This window comes from Octopus bimaculoides, unplaced genomic scaffold, assembly GCF_046866305.1.
Source record: "Octopus bimaculoides isolate indiv1 unplaced genomic scaffold, ASM4686630v1 contig211, whole genome shotgun sequence".
In the NCBI taxonomy this organism is placed as follows: Eukaryota; Metazoa; Mollusca; class Cephalopoda; order Octopoda; family Octopodidae; genus Octopus; species Octopus bimaculoides.
Window position 1 is genome coordinate 786 of NW_028315461.1, and position 24817 is coordinate 25602.

The following is a 24817-nucleotide window of genomic DNA, read 5'->3' on the forward strand; positions in this document are numbered from 1 at the left end:
AAAGATCGACCGCAATCAGGCAAAGCTCAAGTTGTCAACCGTTTGGCTGTGAGAAAGGCCTTCAAAAGTGATCCAAAGCTCAAAATGACAGTGCTCATGAAGAACATCTCAACAACATCATGGTGTCCAAGGCAACCAACTGGTACTTAGAAACAAATACCACAAATGTGATAACAATTCTATTCCACTTCAACAGCCATTTGGCAAACCAAACCTTGCAAAACCAGCATTCTCTCTAAAATCTAATTTTCTGTTGCACAATCTAATCTGTCTAGCAGTAATCTATAAATTCAGTAAAGCTCTGTTTATTCTTCATCAAAACCATACTTGGCAACCACATGGTTCCAGGTTTGGTCCTTGCAGGATAAAACTATGTAAGAGGCCATTGTGTGTGTGTGTGTGTGTGCGTCTGAACTAACTGGCTAACTGTGGTTCTGCAATTGTATTTTTATTATGGATATCAGTGAGGTAAGTAAAGAAGAAAAAGTTTCAGCTATGAAATGAAAACCAAATTGTTTGCAGAGAACTTACCCCTGTATTTTGGCAATCACCAATGAGATATATATTATGTATAACATTAATATTAGTATACTAAAACATATAAAATGATAGACAGACAGACATAGTTAGTCAGACAGATACATACACATATGTACAATAGAAGCTTCTTTCAGTTTCTGTCAACCAAATTCACTCTCAAGGCTTTCATCAACCTGGTTTTATAGTAGCAGATGCTTGGGGCAAAATGTTGCATGTGAGATTAAACCAGAAACCACATGGTTAGGAAACATTCTTCTTTACCATATAGCCATGCCTACACTAAGAAAGTAAACAAGTATATAATGACATAAATAATATATAAATATATGCATAAATCCATATATATATATATGTTCATACCTACATCTATATGTATACATACATGCATATATGGGTACAGGACATCACAAAAACGTTAAACACAATGAGAAACGAAAACATAAAGATGAAGACAGAAAACGAACTTTTTTTTCGAACAACGAAAAAAACAAACAGAGAAACGAGACATGCAACATAAAGAATATTTCCCTTCTTCAGTTGTCTCTGTTCCATCTACTCCGCGTTTCGAAGGCAAGGACAATACACGACTTCGTTGGAACAGTCTTTCCTGCAAAGCAAATTAATTAATTAAATTTGTAATTTTTTGCGAAGGGTGAAAGTGTAAATAAGAACAGGACAGTGAGAACAAGACAGTAAAAACAAGACAGAACAGTGAAAACAAACGGTAAGGGCTGTTAGGCCAAGACGATAGAAAAATTATTATTTTGAACGCGAAGTTAGATGTGAATGAGAGACAAAAAAAATTCACGTCTTCTCTATAGGAAGGCAGGAAGTAGAAAGAAAGAAGAAATGCTTTGTTAAATGTCTTTTCCTTTATTTAATGGTGATATAATTGCTTTCATATATTAATTTATATAATGTGGTGTTTGGGCTGTGACGAGCTATGTGTTGTGGTGGAGAGGGGTGAGGCAAACAGAGGTGAAGCCAGATCGGAAGTCGGTGACACGCTGTCGAAGGCTAGCACGTGGGGCCAGTGAGAAAACAGCGACGTTACGAGAAAGACGTGTTCTGATTAGGAGCGATCGTGTACCCCGCTGCGGTCGGCAAGGTAAGGTCCAACGCTTCATTCTGTCCTTTTACTTATGACCTCCCAAAGTCTGGGGGGTAAAACCCTGTAGGTGTATATCGGTGAATGGGGCATTCGCACTATACTGCTGTCTTATATATCCATGCGGTTAGAAAATGACCCAGATTTAATCTTAATGTAGTAGCTAACCGGTAAATTCCACGTCGATGAATGTATACATGTGAAATGCGGATATATACATTATATACACATCTATGTATGTGTGTAGAAGACAGGGAAAGCCCCCGGCCCATCAGGAATCACTGCAGAGATGCTCAAAATATCTGGCAGTGTTGGCTACAGCCTAGTCACCCGTATTACGAACCAGGTGATACACGAAGGAGTCATACCCAATGACTGGTGTAGCAGCACCATAGTAAACTGCTACAAAGGTAAAGGTGATGCTTTAGATACTAATAATTACAGAGGCATCAAGCTGTTAGATCAGGTTATGAAAGTTACGGAGAGGGTCATAGCCCAACTAATTAGGGAGCGAATCAATTTAGATGAGATGCAGTTTGGGTTCGTGCCAGGTAAAAGCACCACTGATGCCATATTTCTAGTGAGACAGCTGCAGGAGAAATATCTAGCCAAGGATAAACCTCTGTACCTGGCCTTCGTTGACATGGAGAGAACCTTTGACAGGGTCCCCCGATCCCTTATCTGGTGGTCAATGAGGAAACTTGAAATAGAAGAATGGTTAGTAAGAGCTGTGCGAGCCATGTACAGAGATGCTGTCAGTAAGGTGAGCGTTGGAAATGAGTACAGTAATGAATTCCGGGTAAAGGTAGGGGTCCACCAAGGTTCTGTCCTCAGCCCCCTCCTATTTATCATAGTCCTCCAAGCGATCACAGAGGAATTCAAGACAGGTTGCCCCTGGGCGCTCCTCTATGCTGATGACCTTGCACTAATTGCGCAGTCACTATCAGAACTAGAGGAGAAGTTTAAGGTGTGGAAGCAAGGACTAGAATCGAAGGGCCTTAGAGTCAACCTAGCAAAAACCAAAATCCTAATAAGTAGGAAGGTAGATAAAACACAAACCCCTTCAGGTAGATGGCCCTGCTCAGTATGCAGTAAAGGAGTAGGTAGTAACTCTATAAGATGTACCCGGTGCAAGCTATGGACACATAAGAGGTGCAGCAATATCAAAGGCAGATTAACTACGAAGTTAGTTTTTGTATGTGGCAGATGTTCAGGTGCAATAAACACTGTAAACAAACAGGAAACAACTTCTATCTCATTCCAGGGTGAAAAACTAGAGGTAGTCGATAGCTTCCGCTATCTGGGTGACCAAGTTAGTAGTGGGGGTGGGTGCGCTGAAAGTGTAACTGCTAGAATAAGAATAGCCTGGGCCAAGTTTAGAGAGCTCTTACCTCTGCTGACGACAAAGGGACTCTCACTCAGAGTAAAAGGCAGACTGTATGACGCATGTGTACGAACAGCCATGCTACATGGCAGTGAAACATGGGCTGTGACTGCTGAGGACATGCGTAAGCTCGCAAGGAATGAAGCCAGTATGCTCCGCTGGATGTGTAATGTAAATGTGCATACCCATCAGAGTGTAAGTATCTTGAGAGAAAAGCTGAACATAAGAAGCATCAGTTGTGGTGTGCAAGAGAGACGATTGCGCTGGTTTGGACATGTGGTGAGAATGAATGAGGATAGCTGCGTGAAAAAATGCCACTCCCTAACAGTTGAGGGAACCCGTGGAAGAGGTAGGCCCAGGAAGACCTGGGCTGAGGTGGTGAGGCAAGACCTTCGAACATTGGGCCTCACCGAGGCGATGACTACTGACCGAGACCTTTGGAAATGTGCTGTGCGTGAGAAGACCCGGCAAGCCAAGTGAGATTGTTGCCAGGGCCTCTGGACTGGCTCTTGTGCAGGTGGCACATAAGATGTACCATCCTGAGCGTGACCGTTGCCAGTACCGCCTGACTGGCCTTGTAGGGTTTTCGAGCGAGATCGTTGCCAGTGCCTCTGGACTGGCTCTTGTGTGGGTGGCACATAAAAGACATCATTTCGAGCGTGGCCGTTTTCGTGCGGGTGACACGTAAAAGCACACTTGGCCAACACCTCTTTTACCTCCGTAGGTATAATTGGGCCTTCACAGCATTCTGCCTCACGTGCTGAGAATCGCAGCCCACCAGCGAGGAAGCCCTTTAGGGACTCCCCATGCTCAAGCATGTCACTCTGCCCAAACAACCAGGCAAAATGCTTTGAGGTGATGGCACAAGACTGTTCTCACCGCCAGCACTCCAGCCCTAGATTCCATAACCTCATCTAAATTCTTAACTAGTTCCCTTTCTATTCTCGATCTATCTAAACTTAGCTGATTGCTAAATCTAATAGACTCTAAACAAATGGCTCTCTTGAGGGTGTGCTACCATCTATTATTAATGATGGCGCCACATAGTGCCCTCTGTACTAATTCCTTAATTTGGGCACGGAAGGCTTCACAAGTCAAAATAGACTTATTCATCTTCCAGTACCTGGGTCCCTGGCTATGACATTTAACTATACGCACCTCACATGTCACAAATTTGTGATCTGTGTAAGGTACAATACAAAATTGTGGACAACTAAAAGTATTCCAATCTCTTTCTCTAATGAATACCCTGTCTATATAAGATTTATGTGAGCCGTCGTTATTACTCCACGTCCAATGTGGAACACTCGGCTTATCCAGTCTGTAACGGTCTACTAGATTATAGCTCTCTAGTAGACCCTTGAGGCCAGGATTTCCCCTCCTATGAGTTGAGCCAACACTATCCACCTGTGCATCGAGGATAGTGTTAAAGTCTCCTAACAGAACTACCGTTTTTGACGTCACTAGAAAGTGCTCTAAGTCTCGATAAAAACCAGACTGCCTACACTCCTTAGGAGCATAGACAGCCAGCAACCTGAAGGACTGTTTACTCTTGTGGGTCACATCTAGAATGGCCATTTCAAAGCTGACGTCTCTGATATCCTCTGGATACCTTCCCTTCAGTTCCAAAAATAGGCCCGTGTCCATTTTTACGAATCTAATATTTAGGGGCGTATCTTTAGTTATTTTGAAAACTCGAGCCTTGTGGTGCGCTCTTATGATGGTAGACAACGGCTCATTTTTTTCCATGTATGAAACAATTCTTTCTTGTGTTTTGGGGAGGAGTTTGGTAAAAGGTTTCACCATGGGGTTGGTTTGGGGAATTTTGCTTTGTGTCTCTGTTCTGTGCTTAACTGATTTTTTTTGTTTGGGGAGGGGACTCTGAGACTTGTGCTTTTTTCTCTTTTGTACAATACTGTGGTATACTCTATTTCATCGCTCTTATCTGTTTTTTTTTTCTGCCATTGTTCCCTCTTCCATTTCTGTTGTATTTTCTGGCTTTTCCTTTCTTCCTTTTACCACCTTTGCAGCTTTTTGGGAGGGGGCTTCATCTTTCTTTTTCATGCACTTTGAGCAGACGTGACCCTTTTCTCCACATTTGAAGCAACGAGGCCTACGTCACTCAATGGCTACTCTCATAGTTAGCCCCTCCTCTACAAACACCCTATTGGGCAAATTTTCTAGCATTTCGTTCGACGCTTGAATGACCATCTCGAGCGTCTGGCCTTTCCATTTGATGGTTTCTTTTTTTCTCATTTGTAATATCAACACCACCTCCTCCATGTCACATATGACCGCTGCTGCTACCCACATAATTTCATAACCAGCTGGTATCTCATCATTGTAGACATATTTTAGTCATGCTTTTTAGCTCTCTCTAGTTTTGGGCTGTGGAGGCGCAATGGCCCAGTGGTTAGGGCAGCGGACTCGCGGTCATAGGATCGCGGTTTTGATTCCCAGACCGGGTGTTGTGAGTGTTTATTGAACGAAAACACCTAAAGCTCCACAAGGCTCCGGCAGGGGATGGTGGCGAACCCTACTGTACTCTTTCACCAAAACTTTCTCTCACTCTTACTTCCTGTTTCTGTTGTGCCTGTAATTCAAAGGGTCAGCTTTGTCACACTGTGTCACGCTGAACACCCCTGAGAACTACGTTAAGGGTACACGTGTCTGTGGAGTGCTCAGCCACTTGCACGTTAATTTCACGAGCAGGCTGTTCCATTGATCGGATCAACTGGAACCCTCGACGTCGTAAGCGACGGAGTGCCAACAACAGTTTTGGGCTACAAGCCCAATTAGCCCTCTGCAAGAGTTAGCCTGAAAGTCCACACGGAGTGCAGCTTTTAAGCTAGTTTTTAATAAATTAATAGTTAAACAGTATTATTCTTATTGATAATGTAAGCTTAATACAAATACGTAAATAAAAAATGTCTTTTATTTCATTTTATTGAAATTTGATAAATATTTATTTTAAAAATTGGTTTTCATTTCATTATTTTTGTATAAACACTGGAGTTCGAATAAAGTAAAATTTTATCATAATAACTACGTAACATTACGTGCTGTGTGACAGGTAACATCCAAATGCATAAATATGCTTTAATTGTTATCTTTTTCCTCTTTCAGTTGACTCACTCAATATATTCCAACGTAGGCTTTTTGTCACTGGTGGAGCTGGCTTTGTGTATGTTCTCTTTTTAATTCCTTTTGTATTATATTTGCTATTCAGAGATCAAAGTAACTTCATTTAAAATAAGTTGACATTCAGTGACTATTTACTCTATCAATTAAAGAAAATTATTCTCTATGTCATATTGTGCATTGTGTCTTGTACCGACTACCGGCCTCCGTGCAGGTGACACGTAAAAGCACTCACTACACTCTCTGAGTGGTTGGCGTTAGGAAGGGCATCCAGCTGTAGAAACACTGCCAAATCAGACTGGAGCCTGGTGTTGCCATCCGGTTTCACCAGTCCTCAGTCAAATCGTCCAACCCATGCTAGCATGGAAAGCGGACGTTAAACGATGATGATGATGATGAAATCCTTAATTTGTTTCCCCTACTTTTCTTGGCTAGAATTAACCTCTAAGGTAATGATTCTTTTCCTCAACACTCAGAGTGTGTTTGTAATTAATTAAAATGTTTTAGCCCACAACTTCAATTTGATTATCTGCCTATAGCCTAATGGCATGATGTAGATAGAGAAACAAGATATACTGAATATTATTATTATACAAATTTAAAATTGCCTTATAAATGAATGACATATTTAAATCACAGAATATTATGGTTATAGTAGGCGCAATGGCCCAGTGGTTAGGGCAGCGGACTCACAGTCATAGGATCGCGGTTTCGATTCCCAGACCGGGCGTTGTGAGTGTTTATTGAGCGAAAAACACCTAAAGCTCCATGAGACTCCAGCAGGGGGATGGTGGCAAACCCTGCTGTACTCATCCACCACAACTTCCTCTCACTCTTTCTTCCTCTTCCTGTTTCTGTTGTACCTGTATTTCAAAGAGCCAGCCTTGTCACACTCTGTGTCACGCTGAATCTCCCCGAGAACTACGTTAAGGGTACATGTGTCTGTGGAGTGCTCAGCCACTTGCACGTTAATTTCACAAGCAGGCTGTTGCGTTGATCGGATCAACTGGAACCCTCGACGTCATAAGCGACGGAGTGCCAACAACAACATATTATGGTTATATTTGTACTTGTCTCCAAGCTAATGAGTGTACTCTATGTGGTTGCTCATACTGCTCAAAATAACAGCTAAATTTCTTCAAATCACACACAACCATCTTAAAAAATACAACCACACATTACATAATGTAGTCATGAATATGCATAAAGGTGAGATGGTTATAGCTGGAACAACAGCATATTTTTGGGTAAACACCTTCAATTTATTTCATATTTATTATTTTATCAATATTAAATCATCATCATCATCGTTTAACATCTGCTTTCAATGCTGGCATAGGTTAGATGGTTTGACTGGAACTGGTAAGCCAGAGGGCTGCACCAGGTTCCAATCTGATTTGGCATGTTTTCTACAGCTGGCTGCCCTTCCTAACACCAACCACTGCAAGTGTGTAACGGGTGACTTTTACGTGCCACTTACATGACACTAGCAATAGCCTTGACTACAATGACACTGGTAACGGCCACAACTATGATTTCACTTGGCTTGACGAATCTTCTCAAGCACAGCATATCGCCAAGGTCTCAGTCACTTGTCATTACTTTTGTGAGACCCAAAATAAATATTAATCTTAAATGAATATGTGATATAGCATGCTATACTAAAAGAAAAGGAAATGGGGTTGGCTGTGATACATCCTATGGAAACCTGTTTCCAATATTATAAAAGCAAGCCCTCCAATGTGCACACTAAGGGAGACACAAACATGGCTGACCAAAATCAACATGGAGAAGATCCACAGAAATTGAAGCACTGGCAGGCTGCCACACCTAGGGATAAAGATTCCTCTTGTTGGCATCCTACGCTCCACAGGAAGTTAAATGACTAAGATAATGAAAAAGAATACTAAAATGTTTTTTTTTCCCCCAGAGCTGGTTGATCTCATATCTCCTTCACTTGTGCACCTCCAACCCACTTGTTTCTCTACTTTTCATCACTATTGTTACTCTGAACCCCTTCAGTCTAACACCTAACCAATTTCCCTGTCCTTCTTGCTCAGAACATTGATCTTTTAGAATCTTCTCTTTGCTTATGTCTTTTCTGTAGGTGTTGATCTGCAGCAGTTTAAATAGAATGTTAAAAGCTCAATAGTCTCAAAAAGCCCTCAAAGGTTCTGGGTACTGCACTTTGTATCAAACTCAGCAAGCAAAAAACATAAAAATATCTTGATTAATTGAATCCCCTCCTCCGTATCTTGACTATGATGTCACTCACTTGGCTGTTATTGCATCTCAGTGTAATTTTCTTTAGTCTATATATATATTATTAGTTTGAATCAACAGTACTAAGAAAGTATGGCATCACAATATTGTCACAGTGAAGCAGTACAATATTTTTAAAACAATAGATCACATACTGATAAAATGGCATTGACTGGAAAATCTAAGAGAATAAACTAGATTAAAGTGTCATAGCTAGAAAATACTTCAGTTTTGAACTTAGTGTTTTTATTCTATGAATTTTTAGTAGAAAGTGGGTTATACATCTTTAGATGTATACCTGACTTTCCTACTATAAAATTAGAATATAACGGAACGCTGAACTCCAGACCATCAACTTAAACAACACTTATTCAGGTGGTAAATATATACATCTTTAGTTCTTGTTGTTACAGCTTCTGTTGTGTATGAGCATAGTTGTTGAGACGTTATTCTGTAGTTGTGAGCGAGCTGTCGAGTGTAAGTCCGAAAGATGTAGAGAGACAGCTTAACACGTAAAGAGACTGTCTCCAGGCTGGAGTATTAGAGACACTCTTGACACGTCCGTGCTCATGGTCGGCCAACCGAAAAAGAGAAAGATTAAAGCGGGAACGCTTGCTTGTTTAATTCCACGCATGCATGAGACTACGCATGCGCACGGCGTTACTACAAATTCAACTGGTATGTGCTTGCTTGAAATGTGGCAACATGTAACTATTTTGCTTTCAAAAGAATTAGCTTCTCTTATGCTACCAAGTATTGATCAATCTCACATCCCAAATTTGTATGAAGATAAAGATGGTTATACCTTGAGTGTTGTCAGACACTTACCAACCTATATCAGCCAGACAATAGGATCAGTGGTGGTTCCACTTTAGCAATTTACAGAGGTTTAGTAGAAGGGAAGAATGATGATATTTTCGAAGAAACTGAGTGTCATGAACGAACTTGTCTTTGTTTCAGAATAGTTTCTGATCAGAGATTCCTGTAGATAACTTCCAGAAGTCTCTCACCTGATAGTGCTACTAGTTTGAGATAAACTCTGCAAGCAGAGAAGTATCATCAGATGAACCAATCTGAAATGCACCTATCTGAGAGTGATGAAACCATTCTCTACACATTTGTTCAGTGTCTGACTTGTGGAATTACTTCGAGCAGCTGCTGCTGTGTGTAGGATAATTCCAGCTGTCAGCCAAGTCCTTTTTGAAGATTGATCCACTGCCCATCATTAACTGGGCAGGGAAGGTAGTCTTCTGTGTGGTAGCTGTTGCCAAAAATGTTGTGTGGTGGACAAGTTTTAAGAGGGCTGAGAACAAATGCTTTCCTCTTTGGTTAAGCTCTTATCAACTTAAAAAGGAAGGTAAGCATAGAGAGGGAGTAGCTATCCATGAGTGAGTTTTTGAAGGTCGGGTGAGAGTGGCAGAAATGGCAAGAGTGGATTGAATCACTCTAAAATTACACCTGTAGGTCAGAGAATGACTGTTGGAGAGGGTATCTGCCCTTAGTAATCAGGTTGATTTAGGATTTGTGCAGTTCCTGGTGTGGCCCCAAAATAGACATCCTCCTGTATCAGAAGGGCTGTTTTGTCATCAACATGTTTGTATACTATACTCTTTACTCTTTTACTCTTTTATCTGTTTCAGTCATTTGACTGTGGCCATGCTGGAGCACTGCCTTTAGTCGAGCAAATCGACCCCAGGACTTATTCTTTGTAAGCCTAGTACTTATTCTATCGGTCTCTTCTGCCAAACCGCTAAGTTACGGGGACATAAACACACCAGCATCAGTTGTCAAGCGATGTTGGTGGAGGGGGGACAAACACACACACACATACATATACATATATATATATATATATATATATATATATACGACGGGCTTCTTTCAATTTCCGTCTACCAAATCCACTCACAAGGCTTTGGTTGGCCCGAGGCTATAGTACAAGACACTTGCCCAAGGTGCCATGCAGTGGGACTGAACCCAGAACCATGTGGTTGGTAAGCAAGCTACTTACCACACAGCCATTCCTGTTTACTTACATTTTATTTTTTTTTTTTAAATCATTCTACTTAACATAAATCTCCACACTTTATGTCTGTCTTTGTATTGTCTCCATCACCTGTCAACCTAGCACTTGGTGTCATTTCTTCTGCCTCTTTAATTTTTGAGTTCAAAAAGGATCAGTTGATGTAATCAACTAAACCCCTCTATCTAAATTGCTGATCTTATACCTAAATTTGAAACTATTATTAATATTTTGTTTTATTTTTGTAGTGGTAGCCATCTTGTGATCCATCTTGTGGAGAAATATCCAGAATACTTCATTGTTAATTATGATAAAGTAAGAAACATTTTCTTCTATTTTATTAGCAAAAACTTAAATTATTTTCTTGTATACTTCTTGGATTTTTCTAAACATATATGTATATTATCCTCTGTGTTCCCAATCTTTACTCCCAGCTACAGGAAGTCCTCGACCAACTCTAGTGGCTTCCCGCCTACATTCATAATCTTCTCTGACTTAATGTTCTTTACCAGATACTTCATCTTATTCTCATTCATTTTCAGCCCCTCACTCATCAATACAGTCTCCACCTCCTGCATCAATTCCTCTGCTTCCCTTACTGTGTTTGTCACCAGAACTCTGTCATCAGCAAGTTCAGCAACTTCAGGAGGGCTGCCTGTCACCTGATAACCTATCAATTTGGTAGGCAAGCTAGTCAGATTGACTACATTCTCACCAGAAACTAAGATACATGGTTGCTCTAAAATGCATAGACTTTCCCGAGTGAAGAATGTACCTCTCTGCATAGGTTAGTCATTGGTGATTTCAGACTACAGGTTAGAAGGATTTCAAGAACCAGACCAAGCTGAAAAAGAAAGATATGGAAGCTTAAGGATCCTTTGGATAATCAAAGATTTAGAGACATCCTAACTAAAGTGTTTAATGAGAAGGAGGTGGAGTTACAGCCATGTAACATAGGGGTTAACTGGAAGTACCTACAAGACTGTGCATAGTGCAGAAAAAAAAATGCCAAAATCAGTACAAATTTGGGGAAAGGTGTTTGACAAAATTCAGAAAGTTTCAAAAATGTCTTTTTTTTTTTTTTTCACCAAGAAAGTGTCCCCCATTGTTTTTAAGTTTATAGTGCAAAAACAAATTGAACAAAATTGGTGTCTGGAAAAGAAGGGTTAAAAAGATGATTGCATAAATTTCCTAAAACTTTTTTTGCAATGCTGTGTTGAAAAACACATTTGAAAAATCCCTATCAAAATGGAGAAAATCCTCCTTGTGCAGGTGTGCTATTCTGAACATCTGTTAAGGCATTCTATTGTGGAAATTACCCTGCAACAACAGGATACTCAGCTCAACCAGTGTGTGTGTACTTGATATATATATATATATATATATATATATATATATATATATACTTATATATATATGTATATGTGTGTGTGTGTGTGTGTGTGTGTGTGTGTGTATAGATAGATAAATATATTTAAGTTTTTCTTTTTGCAGTTGAATTACTGTTCTTCATTGAAACCTCTTGAGCATCTCTGCACAAAACCCAACTACAAATTTATTGAGGTAAGTGATACCACGAATAATTTAACATACACAAAATAGGTTACTTCACCATCTTCATTTGCATACACACACACACACACACACACACACACACACACACACACACACACACACACACACACTATGATATAGGGATATAGAAGAAAACATTAGTGTGTTGGCTGAAATGCCTTGACATTTATTCTGGTTCTTTGAGTTCTGAGATCAATTCCTACGAAAGTCAGCTTTGCTTCACATCTTCCAGTGTCAATGAAGCATGAACCTTAGGTTGTGGACCAGTAGAATCATTAGAGTGTCAAATGAGCTGCTTTGCAATGTCTGTTCTTGCTGTTTGCATTCTTCAGTTCAAATTCTGCTGTGGCCTATTCATGTGGTTGACATAATCCATCACCCAGTCTAACACCATCATTTAATCCTCGAGACTCTTTAGTGGGTTCCACTCTGTTGCAAGCATTCAGGCTAAGGTTCTGGTTTCATGATATACGTCTTTCCTTTCCTTCCTTTAGTCTTGGGGGTTTTATGAAGGGTCATGGGAACTGCTCTTCCCTCATGATTAATAGATAAAAAAAAAAGAGTGAAACTGAGTGAATGGAGAGTATGAAAGTCATTGAGATGGATTCTCCCAGCCTTGTTCTACAGTGTAATGCTATTTTTGTCTAATAAGGTTTTGAAAAAGGTCATGAAGACTGCACTTCTTCTTGACTAAGTGATAAAAAAAAAAAATGCAGTTTCCACGAGGAGAGAAGAATCTTACAGTTCAGGCTATTACTCTTAATCTTAAAGTGAAACAGAAAGTGAAAGTAGTGTTGTCACCCATATATCCAATCAAATCAACCCGGTTCAAATCTCTGATGTAATAACTAAAATTTTGATTTCTTGTTGCTTTTTTTTCAGGGAGATATTTGTGATCCTCAAACTGTATACGATGCACTTAAAAACAACAACATTGACACTATCCTCCATCTTGCTGCTGAATCGCATGTCGGTATGTGGATATATCTTATAAAATACAGCTTGTCATCATCATCATTGGTTTTTTATATACATTTTCCATGTTGCATGACTCAGTGGCTCACAATCATGAGGTTGTGAGTTCGATTCCTGGACCAAATTGTGTGTTGTGTTCTTGAACAAGACACTTTATTTCATGTTGCTCCAGTTCACTCAGCTGTGGAAACGAATCATGACGTCACTGGTGCCAAGCTGTATCGGCCTTTGCCTTTCCTTTGGATAACATTGGTGTTGTGGAGAGGGGAGGCTGGTATTCATGGGTGACTGCTGGCTTTCCATAAAACATTTTTAGCAGTCTTATACTTTGGAGGGGAACTTTCTAGGTGCGATCCCATGGTCATTCATGACTGAAGGGGTCTTTACCACTTCCATGCTGATATGGGCTGGATGGTTTGACAAAAACCAATGAACCAGAGAACTGCATCAAGCTCACATGTCTGCTTTGACTGCCCTTCCTAATACCAACGACCTCACGCATTGTACTGAGTACCTTTTATGTGACACCAGCACTAGTGAGGTCACCAAGTAACATGTAAGACAAGACCCTTCAACTGGTGGTGGCGGTATAGTATTAAGGGAGGGTGCTTGATGCCAGATAATGAGAAGTTAAAGTATGATAAAGGGACAGAAACAGGCATCATGCAGTAGAAGAGGTACAGGGTTGCTGAGACTCCCCTCGGTCATGACTGACCATGGGATTACACCTAGAAAGTTATCCTCTGAGGCACAAGTTTTTATGGAAGACCAGCAGTCGTCCATGCGTACCAGCCTCCCCTCTCCACGCCACCAGTGTTATCCAAAGGAAAGGCAAAGGGGCCGATACAGCTTGGCTCCTGTGACATCGCAACTCATTTCTACAGCTGAGTGAACTGGAGCAACGTGAAATAAAGTGTCTTGCTCAAGAACACAACACACTCCCTTTTCAGTTTGTAAGATAGAAATTTAAATGTAATAAAATGTTTTAAAAGAAATTTAAAGTGCCTATGTAATAACTGTAAACCTACTTTTAGGCCACCCTGTGTATATATATATATATATATATATATATATATATATATATATATATATATATATATATATATATATATATATATATACAGGGTGGCCTAAAATATATATATATATAATAAGGTTATGAAGGGTATTGGATTCAAACAAACCCAAAGATACAGGTAATACCAAGTAAGTGCTGTATACCGACTAGTTTTGCCCCATTCATTGTATAAACAAGAGTGGGGTATATAACATAGGTCATGTATTAGCGTGTGTATGTATAAAGAGAGAAAAGGATAAAGAGAACAATGGCAAAGTTAGAAATATATTTTATGGATAAAGTCTTACAGCTGTTTCAGGGAAAATCCAATGTATCCCTTCATCGGAGACGGTAATAGTAGAAGAATGGATTATTACATCTATAGGAGGAGAGTTGTAGTAAGACGTGAGAATAACTGACCATACAACTGCTCACTACTGTTCCTCACTTGAATTGCTTCTTTCCCCCTTCCCTTCCTGTCTTGACCTCTTAACCCTACACACATCTCTCACTTGATTTGGGCTATCCTTTGAGTAAACAACGCACAGAGTACACTGGACACGATATGATATATATCCACCTTTGCTACTACAATCATCTCCGGAAAATGCCCACAAGGATTCTTTACATGGATGTTTACTGCTGGAATGAAGCTCCACTCCAAGTACTGTTTCTTCTTTGTTCTTTTTTCAGCACATCGCTCTCACGTCTTACTACAACTCTCCTCCTATAGATGTAATAATTCATTCTTCTACTATTACCGTCTCCGATGAAGGGATACATTGGCTTTTCCCTGAAACAGCTGTAAGACTTTATCCATAAAATATAATTCTATCTTTGCCATTGGTCTCTTTATCCTTTTCTCTCTTTATACATACATACATACATACATACATACATACATACATATATATATATATATATATATATATATATATATATATATATATATATATATATATATGTATATTACCTTTGTACTTGGCTTTTGTTGACATGTAAATGTTAAATTAATTCTGTATTAACACTGCCTACTCCATTGTTGTTAATTATATGTGTGTGTGCGTGTGTGTATTTATATGCATATATGTGTATATGCTCATACAAACCCATGCACATATATGTTCAAGACAAAAATTAATACATTGTATTAGTTATTAGTTTAACTCTCAATGAGTGATTAAGAAAGTGGAAGTGTCTGACATTCTGAGCTTAAGTTCGTCTTCGAAAATTATCTAAAAGAAAGAAAATGTGTACAGGAAAGAAAGAAAAATGTGAGAGATTAAGAAATATGTGTTGTCCTGTCTTAAGTCATGTTGAAAATGGTGGAGGTCAAATGACTAGAAGTGACACACAAGGAATGAAGTAACAAACATGCACACACACATACATAGACTAGTGTGGTGTGAAAAGTATTGCTTCCCAACCCCATGGTTCTGGGTTCAGTTCCATTGCATAGCAACTTGAGCAAGTGTCTTCTATAGCCTCAGGCAAATGAAAGTCTTATGAGTGGATTTGGTAAATGGAAACTGAAAGAAGCCTGTCGTGTGTGTGTGTGTGTGCATATGTATATAAAGTATATATATATATATATATATATATATATATATATATGTAGACGGTTTAGATATAGATTCAAGGTTGAATATGGTACTTATGCGTAGGCACCCGAATATCGTATCCCAAAAGGATAGGTGATCAAAATCAAAAAATAAGCAACACGGATTTCAAAGGTGATTGCAGTACACACGTTTCATGCTACTCCAATTTATTTAAGTAATGCGAGCATTACATTAAATGCAATATGAAGAGCAATCTTCAGCTGCATGAAAATGCAGAAAATTACTGTAGAAAAGACATATTATAAATTTGGCAACATTTCAAATCCAAGTGGGAGAGAGAATACATAAAAATCCAAATGTGAGGAAGAATACATATATATAAAGGAGAATATATGTATGTATATAAAGAGAGAAAGAGGTCACAAAAGTGACAGAGGGTAGTGACTAGCACCACTTTTGCTAATGATAAGAGTTAAACCAACTCAAAACCACAAATGCACTGTTTCAAGTGACTGACAAATGGACGTGAGTCCCCAGTGTACATAATTGGATTGCGATTTCGGATTTTGATGTAGACCATCTTAATCCTCATCAGCAATACTTAACGCCTCGGGTTAAACTCAACTACCTCTGTCAGTCTTATAAGAAAACCACTGAAAACGTGTGCTTATTTCCAAATCTGTAAAAGTATAAACAACACTTTAGGTTCTAATTGCTAATAAACCACCTTTTTTTTAATTTGGTGCATGTGTGTATGTATGTGTGTGTGAGAGAGTGTATGTGTACTTGATAATAAAAGATATAAAGGCGCATGTTAGGATTTGATTACAGTAATAAAAACAAAAGCTAACAAAACAATCATTCTTTTGATAGTACTGCGTTTGCTTACAACGATGATCAGTATCAACATGTGGTATTTTCTAAGAGTAAGGTACACTCCATGAGTTAAACATCTTGATCAATATGTACCACTGATTTCTTGGCTGTTTGTTCTACCCTCTCTTCATTCAACCTTTCATGCACTCCCAATATTTATTTATAATACTGACTAACACAACACCTAATATGTTTTATTGTACTTTTTCCTTTTTCTTTTGATTTTTCAGATTTGTCATTTGAAAATCCCCTGAAATTTTCATTGACAAATGTTTATGGAAGCCATGTTCTCATAAATGCTGCTAAAGATCTGAATATAAAATTATTTTTCCACATGAGCACAGATGAGATATATGGTGGTGCACATAATGAAGTGAGTTTTTTGACATTGATATTAATTAAAAGTGATCATAATTATTAATTCAACAGATTTAAGCTATTTCAGAAATAAAACAACAGGCTTGAAATTCTGCTACATCTTTTTCCTTTTGTTTTATAAAATCAGTCCTACAAATTGTCTCATGAATAATGTTGCAATCAGAGCAAATATTGTTGTTGAATCAAGAGGATACACAAGCATAGTTTCCTGTAGAATATTATACACATTTCATAAAACATGTTTACAAATTAAAATCTAAATTTAGCAAATCCATTAACATTAGAATTGTTCAGTGTTACTGAACTGAAGACTTCAGTAAAAAAAAAAAACATTAATTTCATGTGTTCTCACAGATTATTACGAAATATGCATATTTAGTAAAATCACATTACTCAGAAAACTTTCAAAGAGAAACATCAGGAATCTCTGAAAACCAGCTTTATCTTGAGAATAAAATGAACAGAATCCTTCTTTGAATAGAATATTGCTAAAAGCTGGAAATACTTTGGATCAATTTCTTTGTCATTACATAAAGTTTTCAAAAATTATTCATGACACATGCCAAATCCAATGGCAAATTGGGCCAAGATGATTAAGAAACTCTGGTCTGAGGCTAAATTCCAGTGTGATAGTAGCAATTCTGTAAATCCACAAGGAAATCGAAGTCACTATTATGAGATAGAAATGCACTTATCAATTGGGTAGTGTTGTCACCATGAAGAGCAGTGAAATGAAAGCTGTTGTACCTGCTTATATCAAAGAAGACAAGGTAATTTGAAAGTGAGATATCTTGGACATGGACATGATACAATATCAGTAATGTAATTCAAGCTATAAACTTTATTGTTGATTATCCAGTACCCTATCCCGTTAGTCATCCATGTCCTCATACATATACATACACAACCAAAACTTTTAAGATTTTACTTCTCTTAGATAATTACTCTCAGTTTTAGGGTGTATATTTGAAATATTGTTTTAGTTTACTGCATTTCAAATAAAATTAGTAAGGTTAACATTACTTGAAAATGGATTGACATCATCGAGTACCAAACAAATTGTCTTGCAATATTTACCGAGCACTCCTTTGTCTTCTGAGTCCAAATTCCTCCTGGACCAATTTTGCATTTCAGTATTATTATGTCAATAAAATAAAGCTAAATCAAATATCAAGGTTAATATCGTCGTCATCGTCATCGTCGTTTAACGTCCGCTTTCCATGCTAGCATGGGTTGGACGATTTGACTGAGGACTGGTGAAACCAGATGGCTACACCAGGCTCCAATCTGATTTGGCAGTGTTTCTACAGCTGGATGCCCTTCCTAACGCCAACCACTCAGAGAGTGTAGTGGGTGCTTTTACGTGTCACCCGCACAAAGGCCAGTCAGGCAGTACTGGCAACGACCACGCTCATCTCGCTAGAGAAACCTCATGTGTCACCCGCACAAGAGCCAGTCCAGGGGCACCAGCAACGATCCCGCTCGAAAATTCCACAACAACCCCACAAGAGCCAGTTCAGGGGCACCGGCAACAATCTCGCTCGAAGAAATTTCATGTGTCACCAGCACAAGAGCCAGTCCAGGGGCACTGGCAACGATCTCGCTTGAAAAACCTCATGCGTCACCCGCACAAGAGCCAGCCCAGGGGCACCGGCAATGATCCCGCTTGGAAGATTTCATGTGTCGCCCGCACATGAGCCAGTCCAGGGGCACTGGCAACGATCCCGTCCCGCTCATATATAATGTATCATAATATCCCTTAAAATGGGAAGCTTTGTTTCTATGTTAGAAATTACAAGGCATGTACGCTAATCGAAATATTTCCTTTCCATATTTATTACAAGATATGTTGTGAGGAAAGCAGTTTCCAACCAAGCAATCCATATGCTGCAACTAAAGCTGCAGCAGAGTGCATTGTGATGTCATACTGGAGAACTTACAAGGTAAAAAGCATTTTTTCCTACTGTGTATATTTGTTGATATTGTGGGTGTCCAGCTTCTACTGAAACCATCACCAACAATTTACCTTGGCACAGACATGACAGTGTAGTTAAGAAGGTGTATTCACAACTACACGTTTTTTTTTAGATTCAGCCCCAATGTTACATCCTTGAGTGAGTACTTTCTACTATTGCCCCGGACTGACCAGTGTCTTTTTAATGAATTTGATAGACAGAAATTCTATAAAACTTGTATGAGAACATATATACACATGTGTGTGAGTGTGTGTGTGTGTATTTCACTTGGCATTGCCAATACTAATAACATGATGTACAACTCAATATGTGCATACTTCTGAACAAAGATTTAGTCGAGTGCAGAGCAGTAATAAGAAAAAGAGATGACAAAGGAATAAACGATTATCTTATGAACTTACGTTCATATATCTATCTATCTATCTATCTATCGATATATATATATATATATATATATATATATATATATATATATAGACCTCGCTCAAATGACTTTTCACGTGCCAGTAAGGTGACGCTGGTAACAATCACGCTCAAATGGTGCTTTTTACGTGCCACCAGCATGGAAGCCGGACAGCTGCTCTGGCAATGATCACGCTCGGATGGTGCTGTTAGCGCTAGCCATGTTAGTATGGAAAACAACCGTAAAACAAATGAACATGATTGTTTCTCACCCAACCTCACCATTATAAGTTACCTCTAATCATAAATGATGACTGCTTCTTCACCAGTAGTTACCTGCAATTATGATTATTTCTCACTTTCCTTATTAACAGTTACCTGTGATTATGATCCGTGCCAACAACATATATGGACCTCACCAATACCCTGACAAGGCAAGTTAAAAATATTCCATCAACATCTCAGATTATTTTAGTATTTTTGCTTTCTTTTTGTGTTCATGTTGTTCTTTAGCTTCAAGTTAGCACTAATCAAAATGGATTCACGGTCAAAAGCATTCCAGTCTTTGAAGAGAATATTGCTAAAAGCTCAAAACACATTGGGCTAATTTTCCTGCCATTACTCAACACCAGTAAAAAACATTAATGTCAAGTTGGGCGAAAACGATTGAAAAACTCTGGTGATGGTAGCAGTTCTGTAAATCCACGAGGAAGTTGAACTCCCTATTATGAGCTGAAAATGTACTTATCATACATATGTACTTTGAGCAATTAATTTGGAAGACCCTAGTGGAATGTATAATTGCAGCACATGGCCACAGTATAGTGTGGAGTGGTAGTTGTGATTGAGATCCCAGATCTTCGACCATGGGTCTATGATATGACAACAGGCATATAATACAGATAGATTAATGTTCAAACTGGATCACAAACCTAAAATCCAGCATCAAAGGATGGGAGATGTTTACATGTAATCTATGTAAACAAGACTTGGGTATAGGAAATGAATTGGTCAAATGATATATTTCACTTGAGTTTGAAAATTATTTATTATTTCTGATTTGTTTTTAATTCACTTCCCCTGGTGAAATTTTTCAGATTCTTCAACTTTATCCTTTGAATAGTCTGATACCAGGTCTTACAACTTCAGTTTTTCATGTCTTTTGGACATGGTTATTTATATGATTATTAATTCGTTATATAATAGCACTCCAGTAACCACTACTTATACCCTTCTAACTTGATTGTCTTTTAGCCCTCATTGTTATTTACATTTTATGCTTAAAGTTTTCCTGGAGTTGTCATGCTTTTGCACATATGGAGGATTTTTAACATTTTGGCAGTTAGATGTTTAGACAAATGTGTACTTAGTAGGAGATTGTTGTCCTGTCCTTTCTTGTCTTTTCTTCTTAATTATTTTTCTTTTTCTTTGCTATTCAACCCTGTCACATATGCTCATAGCTTCATACACTCTGCTGTGTCACCTTATTCTCTTTCGAATGAATGGCCATTATCTTGTTGTTATAACTGACCACTACCCACCACCATCTATCTCCTCTTTGTACACTCCATTCTCTCTCCTATCTATGTAGAACTATTATGAACTATCTCCTGGTTTTCTACTTAATTATATTTATACCCACATCTGCATAACTAATTTATTAATGTTTTGATGCCATTAACAATAATCTGTCCATTTTTTAATTTGTATCCATGTGTGTGTGTATGTGTGTTGGGGAGAAGTGTGTTCACATGGATGGTGATTTTCTTGCAGTTACTGATTCTGCAAAGAAAGAAGCTTGGAAATGCTACTATGGAAGGCTACTAGATGTAGACAATGCATGAGAGGAGAGAGAGTCTGCCTACTGTGGATCCCAAAGGAGGACTGACAATCCAAATAGACAGTATCATGGTAGGTAAAGCCATGAAGACCAGGAAAGCCCCAGGCCCCTCAGGAATCACTGATGAGATGCTTAAAATATCAGGTGGTGTGGGTTATGGCCTAATCACCCATATAGTTAACCAGGTTGTACATGAGGGAGTCATACCCAAAGACTGGTGTAGCAGCATCATTGTCAACTGCTTCAAAGATCGCTGTGACCTAACTTACTGTATTTAGAATATTAATTCCAATTCTTTAATCCAAGAAATTTGGAATTTTGTAAACGTATGAATTTTAAACATACACACACACACACACACACACACACACACACAGAGAAAATCTGCCTTTTATAGATAAGATTCACAAGAAAATGTTTTCAAACTTGTTTACCTTGGATGTTTTGTCTAAGTTATTATTACTTGTGTTGAAAGTAAACGCAGATGGAATGTTTGATTATATGTTTGTTTCAAATAGGTTTGTAGAGGTATAGATAAATAGTTGAATGATCTCCCTTGCAAGAAGGATCATAGAGTAATCTCCCTTCCTAAGTTTCTTGAAACATCAATACCACGAAACTTAATTTTTAATTATTCAAGAAGCTTGGCGTTTCTTTTGGAAGTTTGTAGAATGTCTAGCATTCCATTGATAAAAACAGCTTGCCAACCCAGCTTTTCTTAGTTGATTAGACTTAGAGCCATTTACATCGTTGCTGTGTCCATCTATTTCTCTATGCTTCATAGCTGATATGACTGAGAGCCGTCACTTCACTGTTTTACACTTCCTATGCACTTTCATGCATCAGATTACTTCGTTCAGCTAACTACTACAATTTGATTCTATGTATTATGATTGAAAGAAGAATTATATTTTTATGTAGTAAATGTATAGATCTTATATTTATTCTTTCATCTCTGTATAAACTCTTGTGATAACATAACATGCAGCCACATCAAACAGTGTACTATCTATATATTTCACTACAGGTTATATCACGATTTATCTCTCTACTTCTGAAAGATGAAAAATGGTTGGTTAGAATTTTTTTCTCTTTTTTTTCATTTTTTTATTATTTAACCTCAGTCAAAGAGATCTGTGGTCTAGTCTTGGGAAGAGGTCCTATAATAATTGCCATGTAAACTGTTAAACACTATTCCATGATTTAGGTTAAAATATTCACTGGTCATGTGTTGCATATGGATGAGGACATCTGTGTGAAAAAGTGCACACCCTAGCAATAGAGGGAACCTGTGGAAGAGGTAGACCCAGGAAGACCTGGGATGAGGTGGTGAAGCACAACCTTCAAACATTGGGCTTCACCGAGGCAATGACAACTGACCGAGACCTTTGGAGAAATGCTGTGCTTGAGAAGACCTGGCAAGCCAAGTGAGACCGTAACTGTGGCCTATGCCAGTGCAGCATAACGCACCCATTTAAGAGTACCTTTCAATTACTGGGCAATAAACTGTGCTTGCGAAGACCTGTTGAGGCAGGTGAAGTCATTGTCGTGGCCAATGACAGTACCAGTTGATTGGCACCTGCGCCGGTGGCACGTAAAATACACCATTTGGGCATGGCTGATGCCAGTGCTGGCTGACTGGTCCCATGCCAGTGGCATATAAAAAGCACCTTATGAGTGTAGTCATTGCCAGTGTCTCCTGACTGGCTCCCGAGTGGGTGGCACATAAAAAAAGCATCATTCAAGCATGGTTGATGCTAGTACCACCTGACTAGCCCTCATGCTGGTGGCATGTAAAAAGCACCCACTACACTCTTGGAAGGGCATCCAGCTGTAGAAACTTTGCCAGATTGGATTGGAGCCTTCTAGCTTGCCAGCCCTCAGTCAAACCGTCCAACCTATGCCAGCATGGAAAGCAAATGTTAAACAATGATGATGATGATGAAGACAACACAGGCGGTGGTGGCATGCAATCTTTTACACTTAACTTAATGTGGCCTTTCAGACATGAAAAGAAAATCCATCCTCGTATTATGCATTAAGTTATCTTATAGTAAGTGATCAACAATTGGTGATTAGGTAAGCAGTCAAATGAAATATCAAACTATCTAAAAGTTATCTATTTATATTTCTCATTGTTTCTTTTCAGCACCATTCATGGAGATGGGCAAAAAGTACGAAATTTCGTCTATGTCAGTGATGTCATCAATGCCATTGATATTCTTATCCATAAGGGTAAACATGGAGAAATCTACAATATTGGCAGTAAATTTTCAATTTCCATTCTTGGGCTGGCAAAACTTCTAGTAAAAAAAGTAAGTATTAATATATATATATGTTCTCATTACTATCCATTGGACATAAGAAGTATCTGATTTGGTGTGCAAGTGGGACGAATGTGCTGATACGGTCATGTGTTGCATATGGATGAGGACAGCTGTGTGAAAAAGTGTTACACTCTAGCAATTGTTCAATGCTAGTATAGATCTGGTGGCTTTTACAGATTCTGGGTATTTAAGAAGAAGTGTCTTTATAGCTAGCTGTCCTTTTTATTGTAAAATGCAGAGTCTGTTGTCAGCCAGGCAGACTTCGTCAAGTAGAGATTAGGTATCTTGTCTAGTGACATAACATAATAGTTGTTACAAGCTTTGAACACATGAACATGTTGTTGTTGGCACTCCGTCGCTTACGACGTCGAGGGTTCCAGTTCATCCGATCAATGGAACAGCCTGCTCGTGAAATTAATGTGCAAGTGGCTGAGCACTCCACAGACACGTGTACCCTTAACAAAGTTGTTGGAGAGATTCAGCGTGACAAGGCTGACCCTTTGAATTACAGGCACAATAGAAACAGGAAGTAAGAGTGAGAGAAAGTTGTGGTGGAAGAGTACAGCAGGGTTCGCCACCATCCCCTGCTGGAGCCTCATGGAGCTTTAGGTGTTTTCGCTCAATAAACACCACAACGCTCGGTCTGGGAATCGAAACCGCGATCCTATGACCGCCAGTCCGCTGCCCTAACCACTGGGCCATTGCGCCTCCACACATGAACATGTAATCAGCAGTCTTTCACATTAACATCCTAGCCTCTGAGCTTCATAGAAATTACTTCACTTCAAAGCAATTTTAGGCAGTTATCTTACAGTATACCAGACAGATCCCACTTACTAGTACAGGTACCTTGATAAAGTACACCCAGTACACTTTGTAAAATGGTTAGTGAATGACCCTCTAGTTTTGTTCGGTGCTTGAGAGCCCTTTATAGTGTCCCTATAAAATACATCCAATACACTTGATTGTTGCCAGTGCCCCTGGACTGGCTCTTGTGTGGGTGGCACATAAAATACACCATTTTGAGCGTGGCCGTTGCCAGTACCGCCTGACTGGCCTTCATACGGGTGACACGTAAAAGCACCCACTACACTCTCTGAGTGGTTGGCGTTAGGAAGGGCATCCAGCTGTAGAAACTCTGCCAAATCAGATTGGAGCCTGGTGTTGCCTTCCGGTTTCACCAGTCCTCAGTCAAATCGTCCAACCCATGCTAGCATGGAAAACGGACGTTAAACGATGATGATGACACTCTGTAAAGTGACCAGTGATAAGAAATGCATGCAAGTGTAGAAACTAAGACAAAACTAAAATGTACAAGTGTGATATGACCCTTTGACATATCTAAGAGGCAATAGATTCAAATAAGAACTGTCTCATATCATGACCTGTGC

At 39.0% G+C, this 24817-nt stretch overlaps 1 protein-coding gene across 1 annotated transcript in view; it reads left to right on the plus strand.

Annotated features, from left to right (window-relative positions):
* The first annotated feature begins 453 nt into the window (after nt 1–453).
* Nucleotides 454–24817, plus strand: part of LOC149129007 (UDP-D-glucose 4,6-dehydratase-like) — a 29479-nt gene continuing 5115 nt past the window's right edge. Inside the window, exons 1-11 of the mRNA XM_089346839.1 lie at nt 454–468; nt 1459–1648; nt 6159–6216; nt 10707–10773; nt 11953–12021; nt 12916–13006; nt 16734–16876; nt 18726–18824; nt 19634–19693; nt 22127–22170; nt 23249–23414. Coding sequence (XP_089202965.1) covers nt 454–468; nt 1459–1648; nt 6159–6216; nt 10707–10773; nt 11953–12021; nt 12916–13006; nt 16734–16876; nt 18726–18824; nt 19634–19693; nt 22127–22170; nt 23249–23414 — 1002 coding nt within the window. The remainder of the gene's footprint in view (nt 469–1458; nt 1649–6158; nt 6217–10706; nt 10774–11952; nt 12022–12915; nt 13007–16733; nt 16877–18725; nt 18825–19633; nt 19694–22126; nt 22171–23248; nt 23415–24817) is intronic.